The sequence below is a fragment of the Octopus sinensis genome, linkage group LG10 (genome assembly GCF_006345805.1).
Source record: "Octopus sinensis linkage group LG10, ASM634580v1, whole genome shotgun sequence".
Lineage (NCBI taxonomy): Eukaryota > Metazoa > Mollusca > Cephalopoda > Octopoda > Octopodidae > Octopus > Octopus sinensis.
This window is the reverse complement of record NC_043006.1, coordinates 71788008-71812576: the sequence shown is the minus strand read 5'-3', so window position 1 is coordinate 71812576 and position 24569 is coordinate 71788008. Positions and strand designations below refer to the sequence as shown.

The 24569-nt window shown below is 38.0% G+C and overlaps 1 protein-coding gene across 1 annotated transcript in view; it reads right to left on the bottom strand.

Annotated features, from left to right (window-relative positions):
• Positions 1-1123: 1123 nt before the first annotated feature.
• LOC115216599 (protein arginine N-methyltransferase 6) overlaps positions 1124-24569 on the bottom strand; it is a 25994-nt gene continuing 2548 nt past the window's right edge. Inside the window, exons 2-13 of the mRNA XM_029786073.2 lie at positions 17351-17404; positions 17006-17071; positions 15473-15540; positions 14152-14193; positions 11935-12035; positions 10958-11005; positions 9569-9637; positions 8956-9026; positions 8072-8154; positions 5773-5992; positions 4171-4278; positions 1124-1379 (exon numbers count right to left, since the gene is read on the bottom strand). Coding sequence (XP_029641933.1) covers positions 1265-1379; positions 4171-4278; positions 5773-5992; positions 8072-8154; positions 8956-9026; positions 9569-9637; positions 10958-11005; positions 11935-12035; positions 14152-14193; positions 15473-15540; positions 17006-17071; positions 17351-17404 — 1045 coding nt within the window. The 3' untranslated portion in view covers positions 1124-1264. The remainder of the gene's footprint in view (positions 1380-4170; positions 4279-5772; positions 5993-8071; positions 8155-8955; positions 9027-9568; positions 9638-10957; positions 11006-11934; positions 12036-14151; positions 14194-15472; positions 15541-17005; positions 17072-17350; positions 17405-24569) is intronic.

Genomic DNA, 24569 nt, shown 5'->3' with positions numbered 1-24569 from the left:
AATATAAAAAAAATCATATACAGTAAAGCATAAAAATCATAAATAAAAATCCTGCAGAATTAGAGAGGTAAGAGGCGAGAGTGGAATGGAGTGGTGCATAGGTGTGAGTCTTGTAAAAAAAAACAAACAAACAACTGTTTTCCTCAACATAATAATAATAGTAATAATAATAATGTTGATTTGTAACAGAGGCACAAGATTCCAAATTAAGAGTTCAGAGTATAGCTGATTTAATCAACCTTGTACATGATGGCACTTATGCTATCAACCTCAGCAGAATTTTAACTCAGAATGTAACGGGATGCAGCTAAATACCACAAGGCAGTTCATCCAATGCTCTACTGATTCTGCCAATCCAGTGATTTCTACCATAGGCACAGGCCTCGATAATAACGAATGATTTATTGGAGGGGAGCAGGGCGTACCTGATCAAACTGACACACACTCTGGTGCTCTAGCAAGCCAGCTATTTGCTGCTTTCATAATAATAATAGTAATGATGTTTGTAAGAGGGAACGGTCAATTAAATTGACCCCAGTACTTGACTGGTGTCTTATTTAACCAATCGTGAAAAAATGAAAAGCAGAGTTGACCATGGTGGGATTTGAACTCAGAATGTAGAGAGCCAGAGGAAATACCATAAGGCATTTTTCTTCTGATGCTACAATGGTTCTGCTAACCCACTAATCTTGTAGCAGCAGCAGCAGTAGTTGTAGAGCCTGAGGGAAATGGTGGTGTTCTGCACTGGCCAATTTTATATTGGGAAAATTCACGAGTCTGGGGTAAGTTTGTGGAGAAGGAGCAAAAAGGGTAGGAGTGACATTTTGGGGACTGATACTTCATCTGAGAAAAAAGGGATTTCGAAACAATTTGGTTTATCTGAGACAGAGAGCCAGGCCCCAAAATGCCAAATGTCCACTTTCCCTGTGATATATAAACTTATATAGACTCTTGAATTTCACTGTGTAATAATTCTTTTTATTTTAGGTAGAGGGCCTGAAATTTTGGGATAGGGGCCTAGTCGATTATATCGACCCCAGGGCTCAACTGGTACTTATTTTATCAAGCTTGAAAGGATGAAAGGCAAAGTGGACCTCAGTGGAATTTGAACTCAGAATGTAAAGAGCTGGAAAAAATGCCACTAAGTATTTTGTCTGGCATGCTAATGATTCTGCCAGCTCACTGCCATTATAATAATAATGTTAATGAATAATGATAATACTAGAATACACACACACATCCATGCAAACATTTTCCAAGCAAGTTATCTGTCTGGTGAAATGACAGCTGATATTCCAGTGGTCCAGTAGCCAGTATCATAAAGTTGCTCCTTCATCTCACTGTCATCAACTGCAAACTTCAGTTGTATGGCCAAGTCCCTGCAACAACAACAAGAATTACAATTACAAACAGCAATGTTATAACAATAATAAATGCTTCAAATTTCGGCACAAAGCCAGCAGTTGGGGGTAGGGGTTAGTAATTAAAAAGCATTCAGTCCACGCTGAAAAGTGGTTGGCATTTGGAAGGACATCCAGCTCTAAAAATCATGCCAAAACTATCTTCTCCTGTGCAAGTACCATGTAAAAAGCACTGAGCCTATTCTGCAGAGTGGTTGGTGTTAGGTAGTACAGCCAGTCATAAAAACCCTGCCAAAACAGTAGCAGAGGGTAGTTTTTCTACCTGGCCAGCTCCTGTGACCGTCTTACCCATGTATGCATGGAAAATGGGCGTTAAACAATGATGATGATGATTTTATCAAACCCTTGATGGAAAAGCAAAGTTGATGCTGATGTGATTTGAATCCAAAATGTAAAGAGTTGGAACAGATACAGCAAAGCCTTTTTTCCTGAACTCATGATTTGGTCAACTCTTCATCCTAATAATAATAATGGTTTCAAATTTTGGCACAAGGCCAGCAAGTTCAGGGGAGAGCAGAAGCCAGTTACATCGACCCCAGTGCTTATCTGGTACTTATTTTATTGACCCTGAAAGGATGAAAGGCAAAGTCAACCTTGACAGAATTTTACCTGCACCAACCGATCAGGGCCGTTGCCAGCCTACCCTGGCCCCTGTGCCAGTGGCACGTAAAAAGCACCCACCACACTCACGGAGTGGTTGGCATTAGGAAGGGCATCCAGCTGTAGAAACACTGCCAGATCAGACTGGGCCTGGTGCAGCCTCCTGGCTTCCCAGACCCCAGTCGAACTGTCCAACCCATGCTAGCATGGAAAGCGGACGTTAAACGATGATGATGATAGCAACAGATGAAATGCCAAAAAAAGAGGGATAAAGATCCTTCCTGAGACATATAGACTTATAGGGCTAGTTTCTGTAGAGCATATATCACCCATTTTTGAATGGGATGCCAGCCCATTGCAGGATTACTTATTTTCATCAGCTGATTGGACTGGAGCAATGTGAAACGAAGTGTTTTACTCAAGAATACAATGCCCAATCCAGGAATCAAAACCAATAATAACAAGAGCACTCAAAGAGCACAAATCTCCACCAAGGTAACACCAACATCCTCTCAACGATTAGCCAAAGATGATTTTTAAAGTGTAAATATCAGAAATAAACTCGACTGCTATCACAAATGAGAATACTAAAAATGAACCCAACTGCTTTCAAAAATTAAGTAAAAAACCCAGAATCCTTGTCCGGTACCAGATCAATCCCAAAATCTAATAGTTCGTGCCAGCCACGAGGCCAAACATCCCTGAAAGTTTCATCCAAATCCATCCAGCAGTTCTTGAGATATTTGTCCATGGACAAACAAACAAACACAACTGAAAACAATACCTCTGCCTTTGCTAAGGTGGAGGTAATAATATTGGTTTCAGATTCTGGCACAAGACCAGCAATTTCAAGGGAGAGGGTAAGTCAATTACATTGACAGTACTTATTGTATTGACCCTGAAAGGATGAAAGGCAAAGTCAACCTCAGTGGAAGTTGAATTCAGAACAGAGTCAGAAGAAATGCCACTAAGTATTTTGACCAGTGATCATCATCATCATCATTTAATGTCCACTTTCCATGCTGGCATGGGATGGACAGTGTGACTGAGGACTGGCAAGCCAGGAAGCTGCACTAGGCTCCAATCTGATCTGGCAAGGTTTCTACAACTAGATGCCCTTCCTAATGCCAACCACATCGAGAGCGTAGTGGGTGCTTTTTACGTGCCACTGGCATGGGAGCCAGTCATGGGGCACTGGCATTGACCACATTCGGATGGTGCTTTTTACATGCCACCAGATTGGGAGCCAGTCAGGGGGCACTGACATTCACCGCGTTTGGATGGTGCTTTTTATGTACCACTAGCATGGGAGCCAGTCATGGGGTACTGGCATTGTCCACATTTGGATGGTGCTTTTTATGTGCCACCAGCACAGAAGCCAGTCAGGGGGCACTGGCATGGACCAGTGTGCTAATGATTCTGACAGCTCACCACCTTCCTAATAATAATGATCCTTTTTATGATAAGCGAGGTCTAAATTTGTGGGGAGGGGAGAAGTCAATTACATCATCCCCAATGCTTAACTGATACTTGTTTTATCAACCCAGAAGAATACAAGGTAAAGTCCACCTTAGCATCATTTGAGCTCAGAATGTAAAGACAGATGAAATGCTACAACAACAACAACAATAATAATAATAAATAAGGTGTTAGCATGGCTGTGTGGTTAAGATGTTTGTTTTGAAATTATATGGTTTCAGGTTCATTTCCATTCCAGGTATTGAAGTGTCTTCTACTGAACAATGTCTCATCAGTGTCTTGTGAGTAAAATTGGTAGACAAAAACTGTAAGAAGCCAAAATACTTACACACACACACATGTGTGCGTGTGTGTGCAAGAGCACATTTTTGTCTCCCAACTGTCTTGACATTCGCAAAGCTGTGACACCGTCAATACACACATGCACATATTGATGGTGTATTTGAAAACATGTCCAGCCTTTGAGTTGTTTGTAGGATTAAAGGATATAGTATCTTTCTTAAAAAGCAAAAGAAAGTTGGAGACAAGAAGAACATCTAGCCATTATGAAAACTACTTCAATAGGTTTTGTCTAAGCTATTCTGGCATGGAAAAGTGAACAGTGAAATGATGATGATGATATATATGGTATGTGAACAACACACACAACATAATACACAATTGCTGTTACCTTGGTTGTTTACCCTTCTCCAGTTTGATTTTGCCTTTGATTGTTGTATCCTGTACAGTTTGGAATGGTTCGTGGACATACAGCACAACCTGGGACCAGTGTGTTAATCTGACAAAGATAGTTAAGACAGACAAGTTTGAGAACATACAGTACATCTTAGAATTAGTGTGTTAATGTCACAAAATCACAGACACAAAAATAGGAGGCTCCTGTTTCTGGTTCTATGATTTTGGTTAGTTAAATTTTTTGAGAGGTAGACACATAATTATAATGGTTTGTTTGTGGGGAGGTTTATCATCTTCTGGTATTTGTGTGGGACAGAGTGATATAAGGAGACAGATGGTTTCTTCTTCTATTGGTCATATAAGAACAATGTTAGCTGGATTGATGAAAAGGTGTTGTTGTTGTTGGGTGAGGTTTGGTGATATACAGTATATTATAGGGTACTTATTTCTTTATTGCCCACAGGGGGCTAAACATAGAGGGGACAAATAAAGGGTTTAAGTCGATTACACCGACCCCAGTGTGTAACTGGTACTTATTTAATCGACCCCCGAAAGGATGAAAGGCAAAGTTGACCTCGGCGGAGTTTGAACTCAGAATGTAATGGCAGACGAAATACCACTAAGCATTTCACCCGGCGTGCTAACGATTCTGCCAGCTCGCCGCCTTAGTATATTATAGGGTATTAATACAGTGTGTTAATGTGACAGAGATACAGGGTTGTTGACATACATGTACATTCTGGGGCCAATGTGTTAATGTGACAAAGTAATCAAGAGACACAGTTTTGTAAATGGAAATAGAGAACATTCCATACCAACCAGTGTTGTGCAAAAACATGTGTTAGTATCATTCTATAACATGTATTGCTGGAACTTATACTGAGAATAGTGTCTAACAAGGTGTTTAAAGTCTAGAACAGGTGGTTAAGCTGTTCTGATATGAAGCATCCAAATGCACTTGGAACATCCAGTGAAGGGCTTCAAGCGACCGTAATGTTGCAATGTATATGGAACTAATAATAATATAAACTCATGTTTATTTTAGTTCTCCTACATTTTTCTCAGTATTTCATAACTAGTAATACTACTGAGTATAGTAATTACTATACTGAAAACAGAGTGAAACATGAACATTTATATGGAGCATGAAAAATAATAGTAGCAGTCCTACATCAATTTGTATACACAATATATATACATACATACATAAACATATGCAGCTATGTGTATATATGTGTGTGTGTGTTACTGCCTCTGTTTTGACATTGTGTGATAGTTGCAAGCAATTGTCCTTCGTTTCCAATATTTTGTGAAAAATATTAGCTTGTTTGGAAGCAGATGAGGGTTGGCGACAGGAAGGGGATCTGGCCATAGAAAATCTGTCCCAATAAATTCTGTCCAACCCATGTAAGCATAGAAAAGCGAATGTTAAAACAATGATGATGATGAATCAGAAATCAGGATTCTAAGAGGTTTGTATTGCAATATCAGACATTGCTTTTGCTAATTTAGAAACCAAATGACAGAAAATTAAAATAAACAACAACAACAAAATTAAAATAAACAACAAGAGCAGGAAAATCTTTTGTGTGCTTACTCTGTGAATGGTGACGTTGAGAGTATTATGTTTCCTGGGAATTCAACGTCAAACCACAAACTGAAACCGTGAACACGATTCCAGCCGTAGCATTTGAACTCAAAATTCTGTTGAATGTTTTCTATGTCGTGTAGCGTCACTTGGTGGATAGCCAAGGAACAAACTTGAACTGGTGGGGCAACTATGTCTTCCATCATCAGCTGTTTCAGTTCGACATTAGCTGAAAATAGATTAAGATAGTACAAAGTGTGTGTGTGTTTGTGTTTGCATATACACACACACATTTATATGCATAAACATATATGAATATATATACTGCTTGATACCATAAGTCAGGGAGAAGATGCACTTGTATAACTGTTAGTAAAGTGGGTATATTGTTTGAATTTTATAGTGTTAAATATCCAATACGGCTGGTCTTAACAATTGGTTCTGTGTAAAAATATATATAATGGAGGTAAGGCAACAAACCAATTATATAAAATACGCTCGTCAGAAACACTCCATTATATATTTTTTACGCAAAATTGATTGGTAAGACAAGCCGTGATGGATATTTAACACTATAAAATTCAGATAATATATATATATATAATAATAATATTAGGGAGTAAATCCAAACTTACAGGGAAAAATTAGATTTAGGAATAAATCTAATTTTACAGTATAATATAAATTAAATTAGAGATAAAACCACTATTAGGCAAATCAAACAATGAAAAACATAAACCAAAACATAGAAATAAAAATAATTAATTTAATATACAAAATATATAAAATTTAAAATTAAAATTATTTTTATTTCTATGTTTTGGTTTATGTTTTTCATTGTTTGATTTGCCTAATAGTGGTTTTATCTCTAATTTAATTTATGTATATATATATACATACACACATGCTGGCACTCTGTCAGTTCCAACAATGATTTTTCCATTTGATCCAATAAATTTATTATGAAATTTATTTTGACTAGAACTAAGTTTTGCTTGAATAAGTTGTCAGTCCCACTGAAAATGGATTTTACCATACACACACACGTGTGTGTATATATAATGAATGAGAAAAGGAAGAAAATGGAGAAATTGTCATGCAGATATCAGCTTATTTAAAGATATTCGAATTCATATATTTTTCACTGAACACTGGTATAAACCAGACAACTAGGATGCTAGCATCCCTTGAAAGATTATAGGTCCTTGACACAATTGCATGTGTTTGTGTGTGTGTGTGTGTGTGTGTGTGAAGGAGAGAGAAAGTGAAAGTGTGTTATGTATACATGTGAAAGCTCAGAAAAAAAGGAGAATGAAGGAGGTAGGGGTTGTGTTAAGCACAGCTGGAAGTAAGAAATGAGATGGAAAGTGAAGTGCAGAAGGAAGTAAGGATAGAAAGAGAGGAGTGAAATGCAGGTGGAGGTAAGGAAGGAAAGAGAGATAAATATAATACTAATTTAGAAAAATATGAAGAATTTTTTAAAAATAATTGTGGTCATACGTTGAGGAGTGAAGAGGTTACTCTACAGATCTTGCAAAATACATTTATACAGTTAATGTATTTATACAGTTTATGTAGAGACATATACTCTCATGCATACATATATGCACTCACTCACCTACACACACACATATAGACATGTGCACATGCGCGTGCACACACAAACACAAATTTCCTATAACAATGTCTGTAGATTTAACCCTTTAGCTTTCAGATTACTCTGTCAAAGGTAATATTATTTATTCACATTGTTTTGCAATTAATCATGCATTATATGGTAGCTTTGAGATCACAATAATACTCTTTTACTCTTTACTCATTTACTTGTTTCGGTCATTTGACTGTGGCCATGCTGGAGCACCGCCTTTAGTTGAGCAAATCGACCCCAGGACTTATTCTTTGGAAGCCTAGTACTTATTCTATTGGTCTCTTTTGCCGAACCACTAAGTTACGGAACGTAAACACACCAGCATCGGTTGTCAAGCGATGCTGGGGAAACAAACAGATACACAAACATACATATATATATACATATATACGACAGGCTTCTTTCAGTTTCCGTCTATCAAATCCACTCACAAGGCTTTGGTTGGCCCAAGGCTATAGTAGAAGACACTTGCCCAAGGTGCTACGCAGTGGGAATGAACCTGAAACCATGTGGTTGGTAAGCAAGCTACTTACCACACAGCCACATTGTAGTATATGTGTAAGGCCAGATCTGGCTGACTTGAACATAACACAGAATATTTGGGCCAGATATAACTGGTTTAAACACTAAAGAGTTAATGAAGTAATAGAAATTACCAACCTGAAATACATTTCTTGGCAAATGGGATCATGCTTTTCATAGCAACTTTGTATCGACTGGCCATATCTTCCCAAAGACCAAGCCTGCAAATAAAAACACACTTTTCACCATACAATACAACATGTCACCATCACAGACAAGATTTCAACACAGTTACCTCCTTCAATATAGCAACAATGTCACACACAAGATATCAACACAGTCAACCATATTGGTGCAGGCATGGCTGTGTGGTATGAAGCTTGCTTCCCAACCACATGGTTCCAGATTCAGTACCACTATGTAGCACCTTGGGTTGCTATAGTAGAATAAGAAAGCAATCTTCTCAACCACACGGCCATACCTGCACTCATGCTTTTTCTTTCAAAAATTTCAATTGGCTGACCTTATTGAAGTTATCTTCCTTGCTTGTTTCAGATTTTAAACACCCATAGAGCTTTTGTATTGTAATTTCATGAATAAGTCTCACTTATTCAAAGTTTCTCAACTCAATATATTAGATAGATTATATATTTTATTTAAAGTATAAAAGCAAGAGATAGCTTGGTGGCTGCTGCAGGAATGAGGAGCTGAACTACTGTCCACAGAGTTTTAGGTTCAAGTTTTATGACTGATATTGTGATGTCATTGAGTAAGGAACATAACTGTTCGTTTCAGCTTGTCTGACTGAATAAAGACATCAGAAAACAAATGAAAGAACACAGCAACAGCGTATGAAGAAGAGAAGGACAAGAGATTGAAACAAAAAAAAGAAAGAACATTTTCTAAAATGTAACAGCAGAAAACAGAAGGAAGCCAAGAAGAAGTATGAGACAGAAGAGAGAAGACAGAAGCTGAAATAAAAGAGAAACAGTTGAGATTTAAGAAGCAGGTTAAGTACTTACCTATCTTCATAATCTTCATCTACAAAAGGGGCAATATAAAGGGTAGCAGTAGACGGAAATAAATAACCATTCTGAAATAGAAGAATATTTTAGTATGTCAATGGTGGTTGTCATTGGTGGTATTACTGGTAGTGAGAGTAATAGGTAATTGTGTCATGATGGTAATAGTGATTGTAGTGGGATGTGTTGTGTGTGGTACTGGCATTACAAGTGGCACTGGTGTTGTGTGTGGTACAGATGTTGTGTGGTACTGGTGTAGTGTGTAGTAATGGTGCCGTGTGTGTTGACAATCAATGATGATGATTGTTGTGGTTGTAGTGAGAGGGGATTATTAGTTAATGTGGTGGTGACGTGACTGGTTGTGGTGATTGTAGGTGAGGTGTTGCTAGTAGTGGTTCTAATGGTAGAAGAATTTGTGGGTGGCACAGGTGATTATTGGTGGTAGTGGTGTTAATGATGGTGGTGGTGGTGGTAGGAATTTAGTTTTAACTACAAGAGAGTAGAGTAGAGGAAAAGAAGGAGAATAGAAGTGAGTGAAGAAATATGAGAGAGAGAGAGAGAAGAACAAACAAAGAAGAGAAACAATGGAGAAGGAGGTTTAGTGCCTACTTACCGATTTGAGCCATGTATCACGTGCATGAATAACAGACTTCAGCATAGATTCATACAACAAGCAGTAACCCTGAAAACACAAGAAAGAGTATGTTGTAATTTGTTTGAAGCATTGCAATACGCGTAAATGAGAGGTTTGTGAAAACTTTTGGGCAATACCATTGAGGAGTTACACAAAGTATGGAGGTGATGGCAATAAATGAAAGCAGAGAAAAGATATTGTATTACCTTACATAGATTGTTTAATGGTTGTAAACTATTTGGGGAAAATTTCTTTATTTTTCAAATACAAGAAAATAACCAAAGTTCAGAAAAATGTCTTGCATCGGCAGACTATTCTAGTGTCATCTTCATCATCGTTTAACGTCCGTTTTCCATGCTAGCATGGGTTGGATGATTCAACCGAGGTCTGGGAAGCCAGGAGGCTGCACCAAGCTACAGTCTGATCTGGCAGTGTTTCTACAGCCGGATGCCCTTCCTAACGCTAACCACTCCGTGAGTGTAGTGGGTGCTTTTTACGTGCCACCGGCACAGGGGCCAGGGTAGGCTGGCAACGGCCACAATCGGTTGGTGCTTCTTACGTGCCACCAGCATGAAAGCCTGTCAAGGTGGCACTGGCATCGGCCATGTTTGGATGGTGCTTTTTACATGCCACCAGCATGGGTATCACAACGTGTTGCAACAAAAAGCATTACTGAAATTAACTTGTACTCCAACTCAATTAGTAGTTATGGTTGGTTGAGGTATACAGTATCAGTACTGTCAAGTAGTGTCATGTAGCCATAGTAGCAGCAATAGCAGATATCACAGCATGACTTGTTAAGGTGCCTGAACAAAGGGACAGTGGAAAAGGTCACTGAACAATAGCTGAACTTTAAGGTAAAATTAATCAGTAGAGGAAATATTTTGAGAATTTCTAGGTTCAAATAGATTATCTAAAGCTGTAGCGTTTAGCAAAGGATGTTGTTGTAATGTGGTTAATGTGCTAACGAATCAGGCAGCTCACTGTCTGATCATAATCATAATAATAATAATAATTTCTTTACTGGCTAAAATTTATGATTTGTAACCTTGGCAACACAGGGCTACAAATTTCACAGCATGTATAGCCAATTCCAAATAAAAGCACTTTAGTTGTTTGAATGTTTGTGCACACGTGGGTTAAGTTATCAGATTACTGACCTAAGCTGATGAGATCAAATCTTACTACAGCCATTGTTATACCCCTTGAGAGGAATGCGGGTTCGTTTCTAAGGGTACATTGTTTTAAGCTTGGCTTGCTTTGGTCTGCTTGGTTGATGAAATTTTAGATGCAATGAAATAACCAGACTGGAAAAGCAACAAATGAAACAAATACAAACAAAATCCATTAAGGAAGACAATAACTCACCATCCATTCACTGACAATGATGTCAACTTTCTCAGGAAGAACAATATCCTGCAAGAAAACAGAAAATATATATAAATATATATATTCTTTTACTCTTTTATTTATTTCAGTCATCTAACTGCGGCATGCAGGAGCACCTCTTTAAAGAGTTTTAGTCAAAGAAATAGACCCCAGGGCTTATAATCTGTAAGCCTAGAACTTATTTTCTCGGTGTCTTTTGCTGGACTGCTAAGTTATGGGGACATGAAGTCACCAGCATCAGTTGTCAAGCAGTGGGGAGGGGGGGGGACAAACACACACACACATATATATATGTGGCTTTTGTGCTGGTGGCAAGTAAAAAGCATCAACCAATCATGGCCATTGCCAGCCTCCTCTGGCCCCTATATATATATATATATATATATATATGCTGGGCTTCTTTCAGTTTCCATCTACCAAATCCACTCACAAGGCTTTGGTCGACCTGAGGCTATAAGTAGGAGACACTTGCCCATGGTGTCATGCAGTGGGACTGAACCCAGAACCATGTGGTTGGTTAGCAAGCTACTTACCACACAGTCACTTCTGCACCTTGTGTGTGTGTGTATGTATGTGTGTGTGTATGTGTGCATATACACACACACTTATAAAGTGGATGAAGAAATTTGAAGGGTTGCTTTGGTACAATGGTAGAATGTCTGTCATGTATACAGATGATGTGGGTTCAAGTCCCAGGAACAGCCTTCAACCTTTTTCATACAAAGGGTTTTTTTAACCCAATATTTACATGTATTATTTACTTTGAGTTCTACCATTACAAAATGGATAAAAAAAAAAGATTTATTTCATGTCTCCTCAAGTTTCTAGATTTGCAGGTAACACTGTATTCTGCCTTAATTGCTGTGTCTTGTCCCAAATGTTCTCTTTATTGTATTTATCAACATTGTGTCCTGCCTCTACCCTGGCTAGCAACAAACTGTCTCCTGCCATCTTACCTCCACTTTTCCTTTTATCACAGATATCTTTGAGTCCATGCCATTCTCTTTGATGACAAGTTGTGTCTGAACTACCATGTTGCTAGCTTCAATGGCGTACACTGAAATGACAGAGAGGGAAGAGAGAAAGAGAATCAGAGAGGGTGAGAGCCAGAGATAGAGGGAGGGAGTCAGAAAGATAGAGAATGAAATAGAGGGTGAGTGTTACAGAGAGATAGAGGGAAAGAATTAGTGAGAGGTGGTGGTGGTTAAAAATAAAGACATGCTTTAAAAAAGTCAACAGTACACTTACAAAAACAAAAGCCAATGTAGTTAAACTAAGATTTGTTTGGAGATCAGTGAAGTGGCAAGATGCATAAATAAATAAATGATATTTAGTTTTAACTTGTCAATTCTGAATTCTTGATCCAGCTTACCCTTCATTTTGCCAGTGTTCATGGAATGAAGTACCAGTAATACATTGAGATTATCAATTGATTGAACTATAACACCTCCCACAACACCACAACATAAAAGACAACAAAGAAGCTTCTACACAGTCATTAACCCTGTTAGAAATAGCAGCCAGATTCCTTCAAATTACACCCTACTGTCTTAGAAAAAGAAAAGATATACTGGATTATGCTAGTCCTAGATATGCAAAAGATGGACTGATCACAGCTGGAATAACTTTAATCAGATATTGTGTTGTTTGTGTTGAGCATCTATAATGCTGAGCAAGGCTAACCTGAAGCTAAACAATACCAACAAGAACCAGTTTCACCAATCCAAAATGGGAGCTTTTAAGCAATGGATTTGAGCAACTTGGGATAAAACAATATCATCATCAACATTTAATGTCTGTTTTTCACAGCAAGCATAAGTTGGATGGCTGGACAGGAGCTGGCAAGCCAGAGGACTGCATTAAGCACCAATGTCTACTTTGGTATGGTTTCTATGGCTGGATGCTATTCCTAATGCCAGCCACTTCATGGAGCATACTGGGTGCATTCTACGTAGCTAGATTGAGAAAGGATGAAGGCTGGACATAGGACTGGTACTCCTACTCCATAAAAAGACTCATGCACCACAGAAACCACTAAAGTGACCTGTTTCCATGAGACAAGAGGAACCAGATGACCAGCACCAGTGAGGTCACCAAGTAACTCACAAGACAAGATCCTTTGATTGAGGGATGTAATTTCAAAGGAGGTAGCCAGATGATAAGAGGTTAAAGTATGATAGAGAGACAGGTATGGGTGTCTTGTAGAAGTGATACTTGGTTAACCCAGTTAAGAAAGAGAGAAATTGGGGATGAAGTTATCTCAGGGTGTACCCTCATGTTACAGGAAAATGCATTTACAAAAGTGAACCCATAATTCTTTTACTATTCTGAGAATAAAAGTGTAATGTCTGAGTGAATGAAGTATTACACAACCAAATCAAAAATCAGTTCAAATGAAGACACTGCTAAAAGTACTGAAGTACCATTTCCTAAAACAATCAACATAATCAACTATATGGAAGTGTACAACCAATTTTCTTAAGTCCATTCGTAAGTTATTATCAATGAAAAATGTCCTTAAGTTACTAAACCTGACTGTTTACCAAGTTTGGGATGTTGTTATAATCAAACTTCCTGCCTAACAATGTAGTACAAAATATTACCAAAGTTTGAAATTGACCAATAAGCATGCAATGATTTGATCACATGATATAATACTTTGAAATGGCCAATCAAACCGAAAATAAAAGCTCCACAACTGAACCAAAAAATTACAAACACAATGTCTGATTAAAGTTATTCCAGCTGTGACCAGTCCATCTTTTGCATATCTAGGACTAGCATAAAAGAGGAGGCTTATTCCATCAAAATGAAAGTAAAATTAAATAAAAAGAGATAAAGCTAAAGGCAAACAAGGATTTAATTAATAATTTTACCATTACCAATACATTATTGGTACAATATATACATCACATTGCCAGATGTATATCACAACCAAGATGTTATCTAAAGACTTTCCAAAAGCTTACTTTGTAATGGGTTAGAGGTATTAGGACAACTGATAAAACACAAAAATATTGGGATAACTAAGAGTACATACATTATATGTATTGGAATTACAAATATACTGCATGGGGAGTCCGATAGGACACAAGAGTAGTGGTAACTGATTGAAGACAAGGATGGAGAGATAACTGATAAAACAATGTGACTATTAAGACAGTGGCTCCTACCTTTCTTGGCACCAGCATGAATGCAAAATATACTAAGAATTCCTGAAATAGAAAACATACAAATATTAGTATCAATATATGCGTGCGCACGCGCACACACACACACACACACACATACACACACATTCAATCAATTGAAAGGTTACAAAGGTGACTTAAGGGCTGAATTTGATGTATGGCATATTATCATGCACAAAACTCCGACACTTGAGTCATTCTTGAAATTTTTTTAATTTTTCAGCTCATCATCATCATCATTGTTTAACATCCACTTTCCATGCTGGCATGGGTTGGACGGTTTAACTGGGGACTCGTGAGCCAGATGGCTGCACCAGGCTCCAATCTGATCTGGCAGAGTTTCTACAGCTGGATGCCCTTCCTAACGCCAACCACTCCGAGAGTGTAGTGGGTGCTTTTACATGGCACTGGCATGAAGGCCAGTCAGGCAGTACTGGCAACGACCACGCTCAAATGGTGTTTTTATGTGTCACCTGCACAGGAGCCAGTCCAGTGGCACTAGCAATGCCCTCGCTCAAATGATGTTTTTCATGTACCACTGGTACAAGTGCCATATATATATATATATATATATATATATAATCATCATCATCATTTAAGGCCCGTTTTCCATGCTGGCATGGATTGGATAGTTTGACAGCATCCAACAATCTGGAGGACTACATCAACCTCAAGTGTCTGTTTTGGCATGATTTCTACAGCTACATGTCCTTCCTAACAGCAAACACTTTACAGAGCGTATTGTGTACATTTTCATGACACTGACACTAAGGAGGTTGCCAAGTAATTCACAAGGCAAAAAGAAGAAACCCCTTCGGTTGAGTGGATTTGTAGCAGAGGATGAGAGGGCTTTATACCAGGGGTAGAGAGGCTAAATTATGATAGAGGAACAGGCACAAGTGTCTTGCTATACAGGAGTAACATGGTTAACCAACATTATAAAAGATTAGGTGGAATTAGCTGGAAAGATGATGAAAATGTTGGCGACAAGATATCAGAATGTACTTTCAAGGTACAACAAGGAGTATAAGATAAAAAATACAGTCATGGGATTGGGAAGACTAGAAATAGGGGTAGAGGTGACTGTAGAGGTGAATGATGAACAAGGGTAGAGGTGTGGTCAATGATAAATATTAGCAAGGGTGGGCACTGAAAGATATAGGAGTGACTCACGAAGGTGGAGGTAACAAGTGACAGTATAGGAAGGGTGGAAAGCAGCAGTATAATAAAGTGATAGACAGATCAGAAAATAGGGAGATGTGCAAGGTGAGAAAATATGGGGAAGACAGAAAGATGAATCTACCTGTACCAGCACCAATGTCAGCAATGACTTTGTCTTTAAATAATTCCTGATTCTTGAGAATTGCCTCCCTGGAATATAACAAACATTTTGGTTAGTGTCAGAGGTGTGTGGTTATAGCATAAGATATCTATCTTTTATCATTTACTTGTTTCAGTCATTGGACTGCAGCCATGCTGGGGCACCACTTTGAAGCATTTAGTTGAACATCAGGTGTCTTGGGGAAATTTCACACCTGAGTTCTCATTCCTAAGGTATTTTTCGATGCTGTATTATTATTATTATTCAGGTCACTGCCTGGAATCGATCTCGGAATCTTGGAGTTAGTAGCCCATGCTCTTAACCACTACGCCACGGGCATATGGTGTAGTGGTTAAGAGTGCAGGCTCCTAAATCCAAGATTCCGAGTTCAATTCCAAGCAGTGACCGGAATAATAATAATAATAACAACATCAAAAAATACCTTAGGAATGAGAACCCAGGTTCAAAATTTCCCCAAGACACCTGATGAAAGCTGGACAGTATATCAGCCGAAATGTTGTGTTAACAACAAACAAGATGAGGACAAATATCTGTCAAATGTAAATAATGTAAATAATGAAGTTTCTGTAACTACTGTTGCTTCTATGTAAAGTGAAGCACTCATACACACACACACACAGATACAGTGTAATGTAACTTATGTAAGACACTCAACACAATAACTGTAATGAGGTTTAAATGCTGCTAATACTCATCTACCTGAGACTACTACTCTTGATTACGATATACTCTTTAACTTGTTTAAGTCATTTGACTGTGGCCATGCTGGAGCACCACCTTTAGTCGACTCCAGGACTCTTTGTATACCTAATACTTATTCTATTGGTCTCTTTGGCTGAACTGCTAATTTACAGGGACATAAACACACCAGCATTGGTTGGCAAGTGATGTTGGGGGAACAAACACAGACACACACACGGTGGGCTTCTTTCAGTTTCCATCTACCAAATCCACTCAAGGCTTTGGTTGGTCCGAGGCTATAGTAAAAGACACTTGCCCAAGGTGCCATGCAGTGGGACTGAACCTGGAACCATGTAGTTGGTAAACTATCTACTTATCTCACAGCCAATTTTTTTTATCTTATATATTTATAAACATTATATGCATGTGTGTGTTCGTGTATCTATGAATGTGCATGCACTTATATATTCTAAAATAAAACCTTTCGTTTTAAAATGTTTATATTATAATTGAAACCACCCATCATAATTTTACGTAAGATACCGCTTTATTATGTTCCAAAAACTAACTTAATTCTTGATGAACTTCAGCGGTAGTGTATTTTATCAGAAAGATGGTCAAAGAAAGGTTTAAATTCATCACTGTGTTTAGTTGTGTAGCACCCTAGCCTTACTGTCTTTGGCTCTCCATAAATATTTATACAAGGAGAAAATACATATGACAAAAAGGCAACAAAATAAATTGAAACACAAAGAGACAAATGAAGCAAGGACACAGCAGCAAAGGTAAATAAAATATTGAGCAATTTCTCACCTGTAGGTCATTGTGCGGACAGTGTCCATAAGCATCTCTTCATGTACTTCTATACTAGCATAGCCACTGCAAGTAGTTAAGAAGTAATTAGAAAACAAAGTATTACAAAATGTCAGAGGTGGGTAAGGGACAACAACAGCTGTCATTCTTTGGCCTACAAATAGACTCATGTTAAGTGTAGGCCCATTCAATCAGATCATTAAAAAGCTCATCAGCTCCCTATTATCTTCAATAATGCCAAACAATACACTTCTGGGATTTCGAACCCATAATCAGTGAAGCTCATTATACAGGAGAGTGTGCATTATATATGAATAGAAAATGGTAAACAGGAAGAGAACTCACTTGAAATACAACTGGTCTGTTTCAGATTCTGATTCCTTATCTCTTTGGCACAAACTGGAATAAAACAGAGATTGAATGAGAAGAATGATAGCAGTAAATAAAGATTGGCAAAGACAGATTTAGAAAGAATGGAAATGTTGGAAACAGTGAATCAAGAGCTTTCAACAAAAATACGTGTGCTTATGTGTGTGTCTCTATATATATATATAGGGAGAGTTTACAAGACTACAAATATGAGGGGTGGGGAACATCTTTAACACCATCTCATAGCATAAAGTTGACTTCCAACACACATACCTCAAGATTTGTAGTCTTGCAAGCTGCATGGCAATCTCGTTAGTTCCAGTGGCACAAAAAAGAGTGGTTGGTGTTAGCGAGACCATCCAGCCATAGAAACCATGCTAAAACAGACATTGGTGCATGATGCAGTTCTTAGACCCATTGGATCTTGTCAAACCATCTAACGCATGCTAGCATGGAACATGGATATTAAATGATGATGATGATGATTATATATATCATCACCATTTTAGTACCTTATCGTTCAGAGACAATTCATTGAGGTAAATTTTTCTATGGTCAGATGTCCTTCCTAATGCCAGCCTTCACTTGTTTCCAAGCAAGCTGTTATTTTCCTTTAGTCTGGCCACTGTCATTCATTTCCAATATTCCGCAAGAATTTCTCTGGCCACAAGGAAAAGATACCTTGCCTGGAATCATGGAGGTGTTGGTGACAGGAAAGTCATCCACCCCTAGACAATCTCCCTCAATAAATTTCATCTAACCCATGCAAGCATGGAAAGGTGGACGTCTACAGCTGAATGCATTTCCTAAATACCAACCACCTTATAGAGTGTATTGAGTGCTTTTAATTTGGCACCAGCACCAACAGGGTCACCAAGTACCTTACAAGACAAAAACTCCTCAGCTGGGAAGGGGTAGTAGTATTGAAGGGGTGTGGCTTTGTGGCAGTTGAGAGATTTAAGGGATAGAAATACACACACATACACTGGTTATAACTTATAATACACAGTAATACTCTAATTTTGCAATATATAAACGAATTGTCACATATGAATATGGTTGTGCATGTGGCATTAGGAAGGGTATCCAGCTGTAGAAATCATACCAAAACAGACAATAGAGTTTGGTATAGCCCTCTGACCAGCCAGCTCATTAAACTGTCCAACCCATGTGAACATGGAGAATGGATGCTAAATGATGATGATGAGTTATACATTTAAATATACTGGGGAACAATATAATCAATATTTGTAGACATTAAAATATACAAGTGTGTATATACTAATATAGGGGGGGGGGCTCAGAGAGTAGTGTCCCTGCCTTCCTGAGCTAGTTTTCCACTAGATTTCTTAAAAATTGTGGTAAAGGCCTTGGTCTTGGGACCACTCGTGACTAGAAACTGAGGTTGGGGGTAAGCAAGGACATGCTCCCTGTAGAAAATCCAGCTCCAAAAAAGCCTCATGATAGCAAAGGAGAATGGGCACCAGCAAGCCCAAAGGTTGGGGTGGGCTGCACCTGCCTAACACAGTTGCTATGGCATTGAGGTAGATCTGGCCACCCTTGTTAATAGAGACAAAACCCAGATTTAAAACACTGGATGATGACGATGATGATACCCACCACCACCATCATCCATATTTAACATCTATTTTCCATGCTGGCATGGACTGGACAGTTTGACACAAATTGGCAAGGGGGAGGGGGGCACAACCGTATGTTTTCTGGCTTGGTGTCTAAGGCTGGATGCCCTTCATAACACCAAACACTTTACAGAGTATACCGGGTGCTTTTTACATAGCACCATCACCAGTGTTTTTTGCATGGCACCATCACCCTGACCAATGCTTTTTATGTGGCACCTTGCTTTTGGGATGTCAATTCTATTGTGGTGGATGGGTCTTCTTAACTACAGCAATGCATCACATTCTCAGTTCGCTGTCAACTCCTTCGCAAGGCTCAGTGTTTTGAGGACAACCTTTAATACTTCATCTCTTCAACAACCCTCCACTTACAGTGATTGGCATTTCTTTATGCATCTGTCCTCATCCATCTGCATCATATGACCAAACCAGCACAGTCTCCTCTCTTGAACACTGCCTATAATTCCCCTTATGCACAACTCCTCTCTCAATACATCAGTGCTCTGTCACACATGTACACTGACATCACTTACTTATTAAACACCAAATGGCTAAGGGGAGGTCCACCAGTAAGAAATAGTACTCAAAGGGGTCCATCAGTTGAGAACCAGTGAACCAGTCATTTTGCCTGTTTATACTTTACCCCTTTAACCCTTTCAATACCAACCTGGCTGAAATTGCCTCTGGCTCTGTACTACAAATGTCTTGTTTTCATAAGTTTTGAATTAAAATCTTCCACCAAACATTAGTCACAATATATGTTCCTAACACTAGCTTAATGATAACCAAGTTATTTTATTGAATGCTTTGTTATATTTAAAATTGAAAAAAACACAGAGCATCACAACAGAAATATGGTAACAAAAGGGTTAACAAATGATCAAGATATTTTTCACCTTTTTGATACCAATCTGGCTGAAACCGCCTCTGGCTCTGTACTACAAATGTCTTGTTTTCATAAGTTTTAAATTAAAATCTTCCACCAAACGTTAGTCACAATTTATATTCCTAATACTAGCTTAATGATAACGTTATTTTACTAAATTCTTTCTTATATTTAAAATTAATTGAAAAACATACAGAACATCTCAAAATAAATACAGTAACCAAAGGGTTAATGCATGTACCAGCTCAACTGATTACTGCCTACAGACAACCATCATTATGCAGCTGTGATATCTCTGCTTTTAGTTTGCAATTCAAGTTGGAGCTTTTAGATAGCAAGTCAACCTGAGCGCTAATAGTATGTACCTATACATTATATCATCAGACATGATATTACTTGAATTTTGTATTTATAAACGGGATATTAGCAATCTTTATTGCCTATACATACAGAGCATTATATCATCACTTTTCCATGCTTGCATGAGTAAGTAGGGAATTTGTTGAGGCAAATTTTCCACAGCCGGATGCTCTACCTGTCACCAACCCTCACCTGTTTCCAGGCAAGGTAATACTTCCCTATAGCTAAATATGTTTTTTACAGAAGTCCGGAGACGAACAATCTTGCTTGCATGATGATGCTGGATGCTGTTCATCTACAACTATTACATGGTGTCTACAGAAAGGCACGCGTGCGCACACACACAGATAAAGATGTAGATATGATAGGTTTCTTTCAGTTTTGATGTACTAAATCCACTCACAAGGCTTTGATCAGCTCAGAAATATAAAAGAGACACTTGCCCAAGGTGCTGTGCATTGGAATTGAATCTAAGGCTACATGGCCGAGAAGCAAGCTTCCTAACCACACAGCCATGTTTGTGCCTGTATGCTATTTATAAACATGTTAAGACATCAGTAACTGTCCAGCTTGTCTTGAAAAATAACATCATTTAAATGCTCTCCATTATTTCACTCACAAACATTGCAGCATAGCCTGAAAGTTCTGAATTGTGCAACACACCATATCATGAGGAATTGCAGTATTTTCTTGACAAATAGTAATTTTTATTATTATTATTATTATTTTTATCCAGGTCACTGCCTGGAATTGAACTCGGAATCTTGGGGTTAGTAGCACTAGCTCAAATAAGCAATATGTTGGTTAAATTACCTAATGGCCAAGAAAAGTATGGAAAATGATGATGCTAATAATTATTTCCATGTTCCCTATGATATAATCGTAACCTTATAAAGCTGAAAATTTAAATCAAGGCACAGTATCATCTGAGCACAACAATCTGAGATGTCTAATGTAGCAACACAGTTTGATACAGAACAACAAAGGCCATTCATTACAGCTTGTCCTAATGGCCTCAATATCTTGCACTGTTCAAACTGTTCGCACACTTGCTGGTGGGGTTTTTTTTTCAATACAGAGCTAATCGGCTTGAAGTTTTCTAACCAAAACAATATTGTTTTACAATTAAACATATTGTATTTCCAAACAATGTCATATTAAACATATTGTATTTCCAAAATAATGTCGTATTTTCCTTGATAGCCCACATTAAAAGAGAAACTGAAAATTTTACTGCATTTGAATAAACAAACCACATTTAAAAAAGAAATTTCTTGATCACAAAATACACTATGTCACGTGTTCTACTGCTCTAGAATTGCTGAAATGCAATCATGTGTGAGATACAATGCCACTGAGCACACAACTCCACCTACCATTTCAAAAACCATCAGACTTCCCTTCTAGACACGACATCATCATTTTATTCCTATTTTCCAAGCTGGCATGGGTTGGACGATTTGACAGGAGCTGGCAAACCAGAGAACTGCACCTGGCTCCAATTGTTTGTTTGGGCATGGTATCTATGGCTGGATGCTCTTCCTAACACCAACCCCTTTATAGAGTGTGCTGGCGGTGTTTTACATGGCATTAGCATGGACACTTTTCACATGGTACCATCAAGCTTTGTGAGTGAAACTGGGGAGATGGAAAGTGTGGGGAAGCCTAGCAGATGTACTGAACCTATAATTTAAAAGGGTGTGTCACACATGTCTATCACTGTGATAATTACGTTAAAGGTTCACATGTCTGTGGAACTTAGCCACAAATCTAATGAGCAGATTGCCTGGTTGATTAAACAACTGGACATTCATATGTCAAAATGGACATGAGAGTTATCATAGCACAAACTGAAGTCATAACATGTGAACAAGTAAAATAGCCACCTGTGAATCATACTTAATGTAAATACATCACTGATAGACCAGTTACCACAGAATACAACCTGAGTTTAACATCTCTCATTGACATGATGTGCACCATTTCCTCTATCAGAGGCAACAAAACCTTAATGTAGCTCATGGCTGGCTGTGAGTACATGTTATTAAAAAGACCAAAATGCATTTGGTATTCCCACTGGCTGCTGTTGGGATGAATTTTCAACTCACTCCCAGTATTTATCATTTTTAACATAGCATGTCCATAAGAGATGTTGTCTCAGGACAAATACTGCAATAACATAGCTTAGTGGTTAGGATAGTCGGTTCTTGATCATAAGGTCACAAGTTTGATTCCCAGTGGCACATTGCAACCTTGAGCAAGACACTTTACTTCACATTGCTCCAGTTTAAGGAGCTAGAAAATATGAATAGTACCCGTCTAAGAAAGGGCCAGCCTTGTCACATTCTTTGTCATGCTGTATCTCCCTGAGAACTATGTTAAGGATACAAGTGTCTGAAGAGTGCTCAGCCACTTGCACATTAATTTCGTTTCAACTGGAACCCTCGTCGTTGTAACCAATAAAGTGCCAGTTCACCAATGGTATGTATACATTAAGTATGACACATAAGTGGCTTTTTTCATTTAATACAGCTTCACTTGTGTATACTAGATATGGGCACATTGATCAGTATCTATTCCCTCAGCTTTCTTGCCTCCTCTAGTGGAAAAGATCAGACAACAAACCAATATTATTGATACAAAAGAATCTAGGGCAGATTGAGGTGTAGATGTACCATTTGCAATGGAGAAATTAACAATGCAAACAGCCATGTGTTCAGGTCATGAACTGCTGTGATGGGTGACTGCAAGTTGTAGATAGATCTCATTTCCTTTATGATAAAACTAGTTTTTCTCAATATGAACTGCATATAACAAATAAAAGGTGTACAATGAGGTATAGTAGTGAAATGTGAAACATTCCCTGTATATGATTGTATATAATGTGGGTATTACGTATAATTGGATATAGTAGCAAAACATGGATAGCATATATAGAAGGCTATATGTGGTGTGTTATAAGATATGTGATGGTATATGCTAGCGAAATATCAGAGGATATATATATATAGAAGACTGTATGTAATAGTAAAAGGCAGTGAAACATAGACATTGTATATAAAACACTATGATTGGTGTGTATATAAGGTCATGTAACTGGCACCTGTGCTGGTGGCACATAAAAAGCACCCACTACACACTTGGAGTGGTTGGTGTTAGGGAGGCCATCCAGCGATAGAAACCATGCCAAATCAGATTGGAACCTGGTGCATGGCCTTCCAGCTTACCAGTTTCAGACAAACTGTCTAACCTATGCCAGCATGGAAAGCAGATGCAAAATGATGATGGTAGTGATGATGAAGGAGCAGCGTTGTATGGTAATGAAATATGAATAGTGTATATACAGAACTATATATGGTGTGTGTATGGTAATGAAACAACAGAGAGTATATACAGAGAATAATATGTGATGTGTGTAAGATGTGTGATAGCTTATGGCAGTGAAATAAAGATAGTGAATGGAGGGGGCTACATGAAACTCGGAATTTTAAACCTTTAGCATTTAAACTAGCCATATCCAGCCAAAATATTCTACCTTTTTTATGTTCAAACCAGACAGATCTGGCCTTGCACACCTACTCAAAAATGTCCTTCTAAAAATAAACAATTACATCATTGAAACCTCAAAGCTATGAGGTAATGCATGAGTAATTCAAATCAATGTGAATAAATAAGCATTACATTTAAATTGGCCATATCCAGCCCAAATATGCTACCTTTTTTATTTTCTAACCAGACAGGTTCAGACTATCACACCTGCCCTTCAATGCCATTCTAAAAATGTACAATCATATCATCAAAATTTCAAAGCTATGAGATAATATATGATTAATTAAAAACAATGTGAATGATAAGGCATTACATTTGACAGAATAATCTGAACGCTAAATGGTTAAATATGTTTTAGCCATAGATTTAAATAGTAAAATATGACTGGAGGAACATAAACAATGACAGGATATAAATTGTCCAAACTATGCAAGCCTGTACAACATCTGTATTTCAGGTACTTAAATCATGTACTGTTCACCACAAGTTAACTGATCTAAATGTAAGTAGACAGTTTAGCACCAATGTTGTTCTCATTACATGTTCATGGTCTCTTCATTCTGTCTCCTCAACTGGTCTTTCTTTAATTATTTTTAATATTTTGTGTCAACAATATTCCACTGTGGTTGACTTTTCCTTTCATCCTTTTGGGGGTTAATAAAATAAGTACCAGCAGAATACTTGCAGCCGATGTAACTGACTTACCCATTCTCCAAAAATTGCTAGATTTGAAAGCAATATTTTATGTCAACAATGCCAC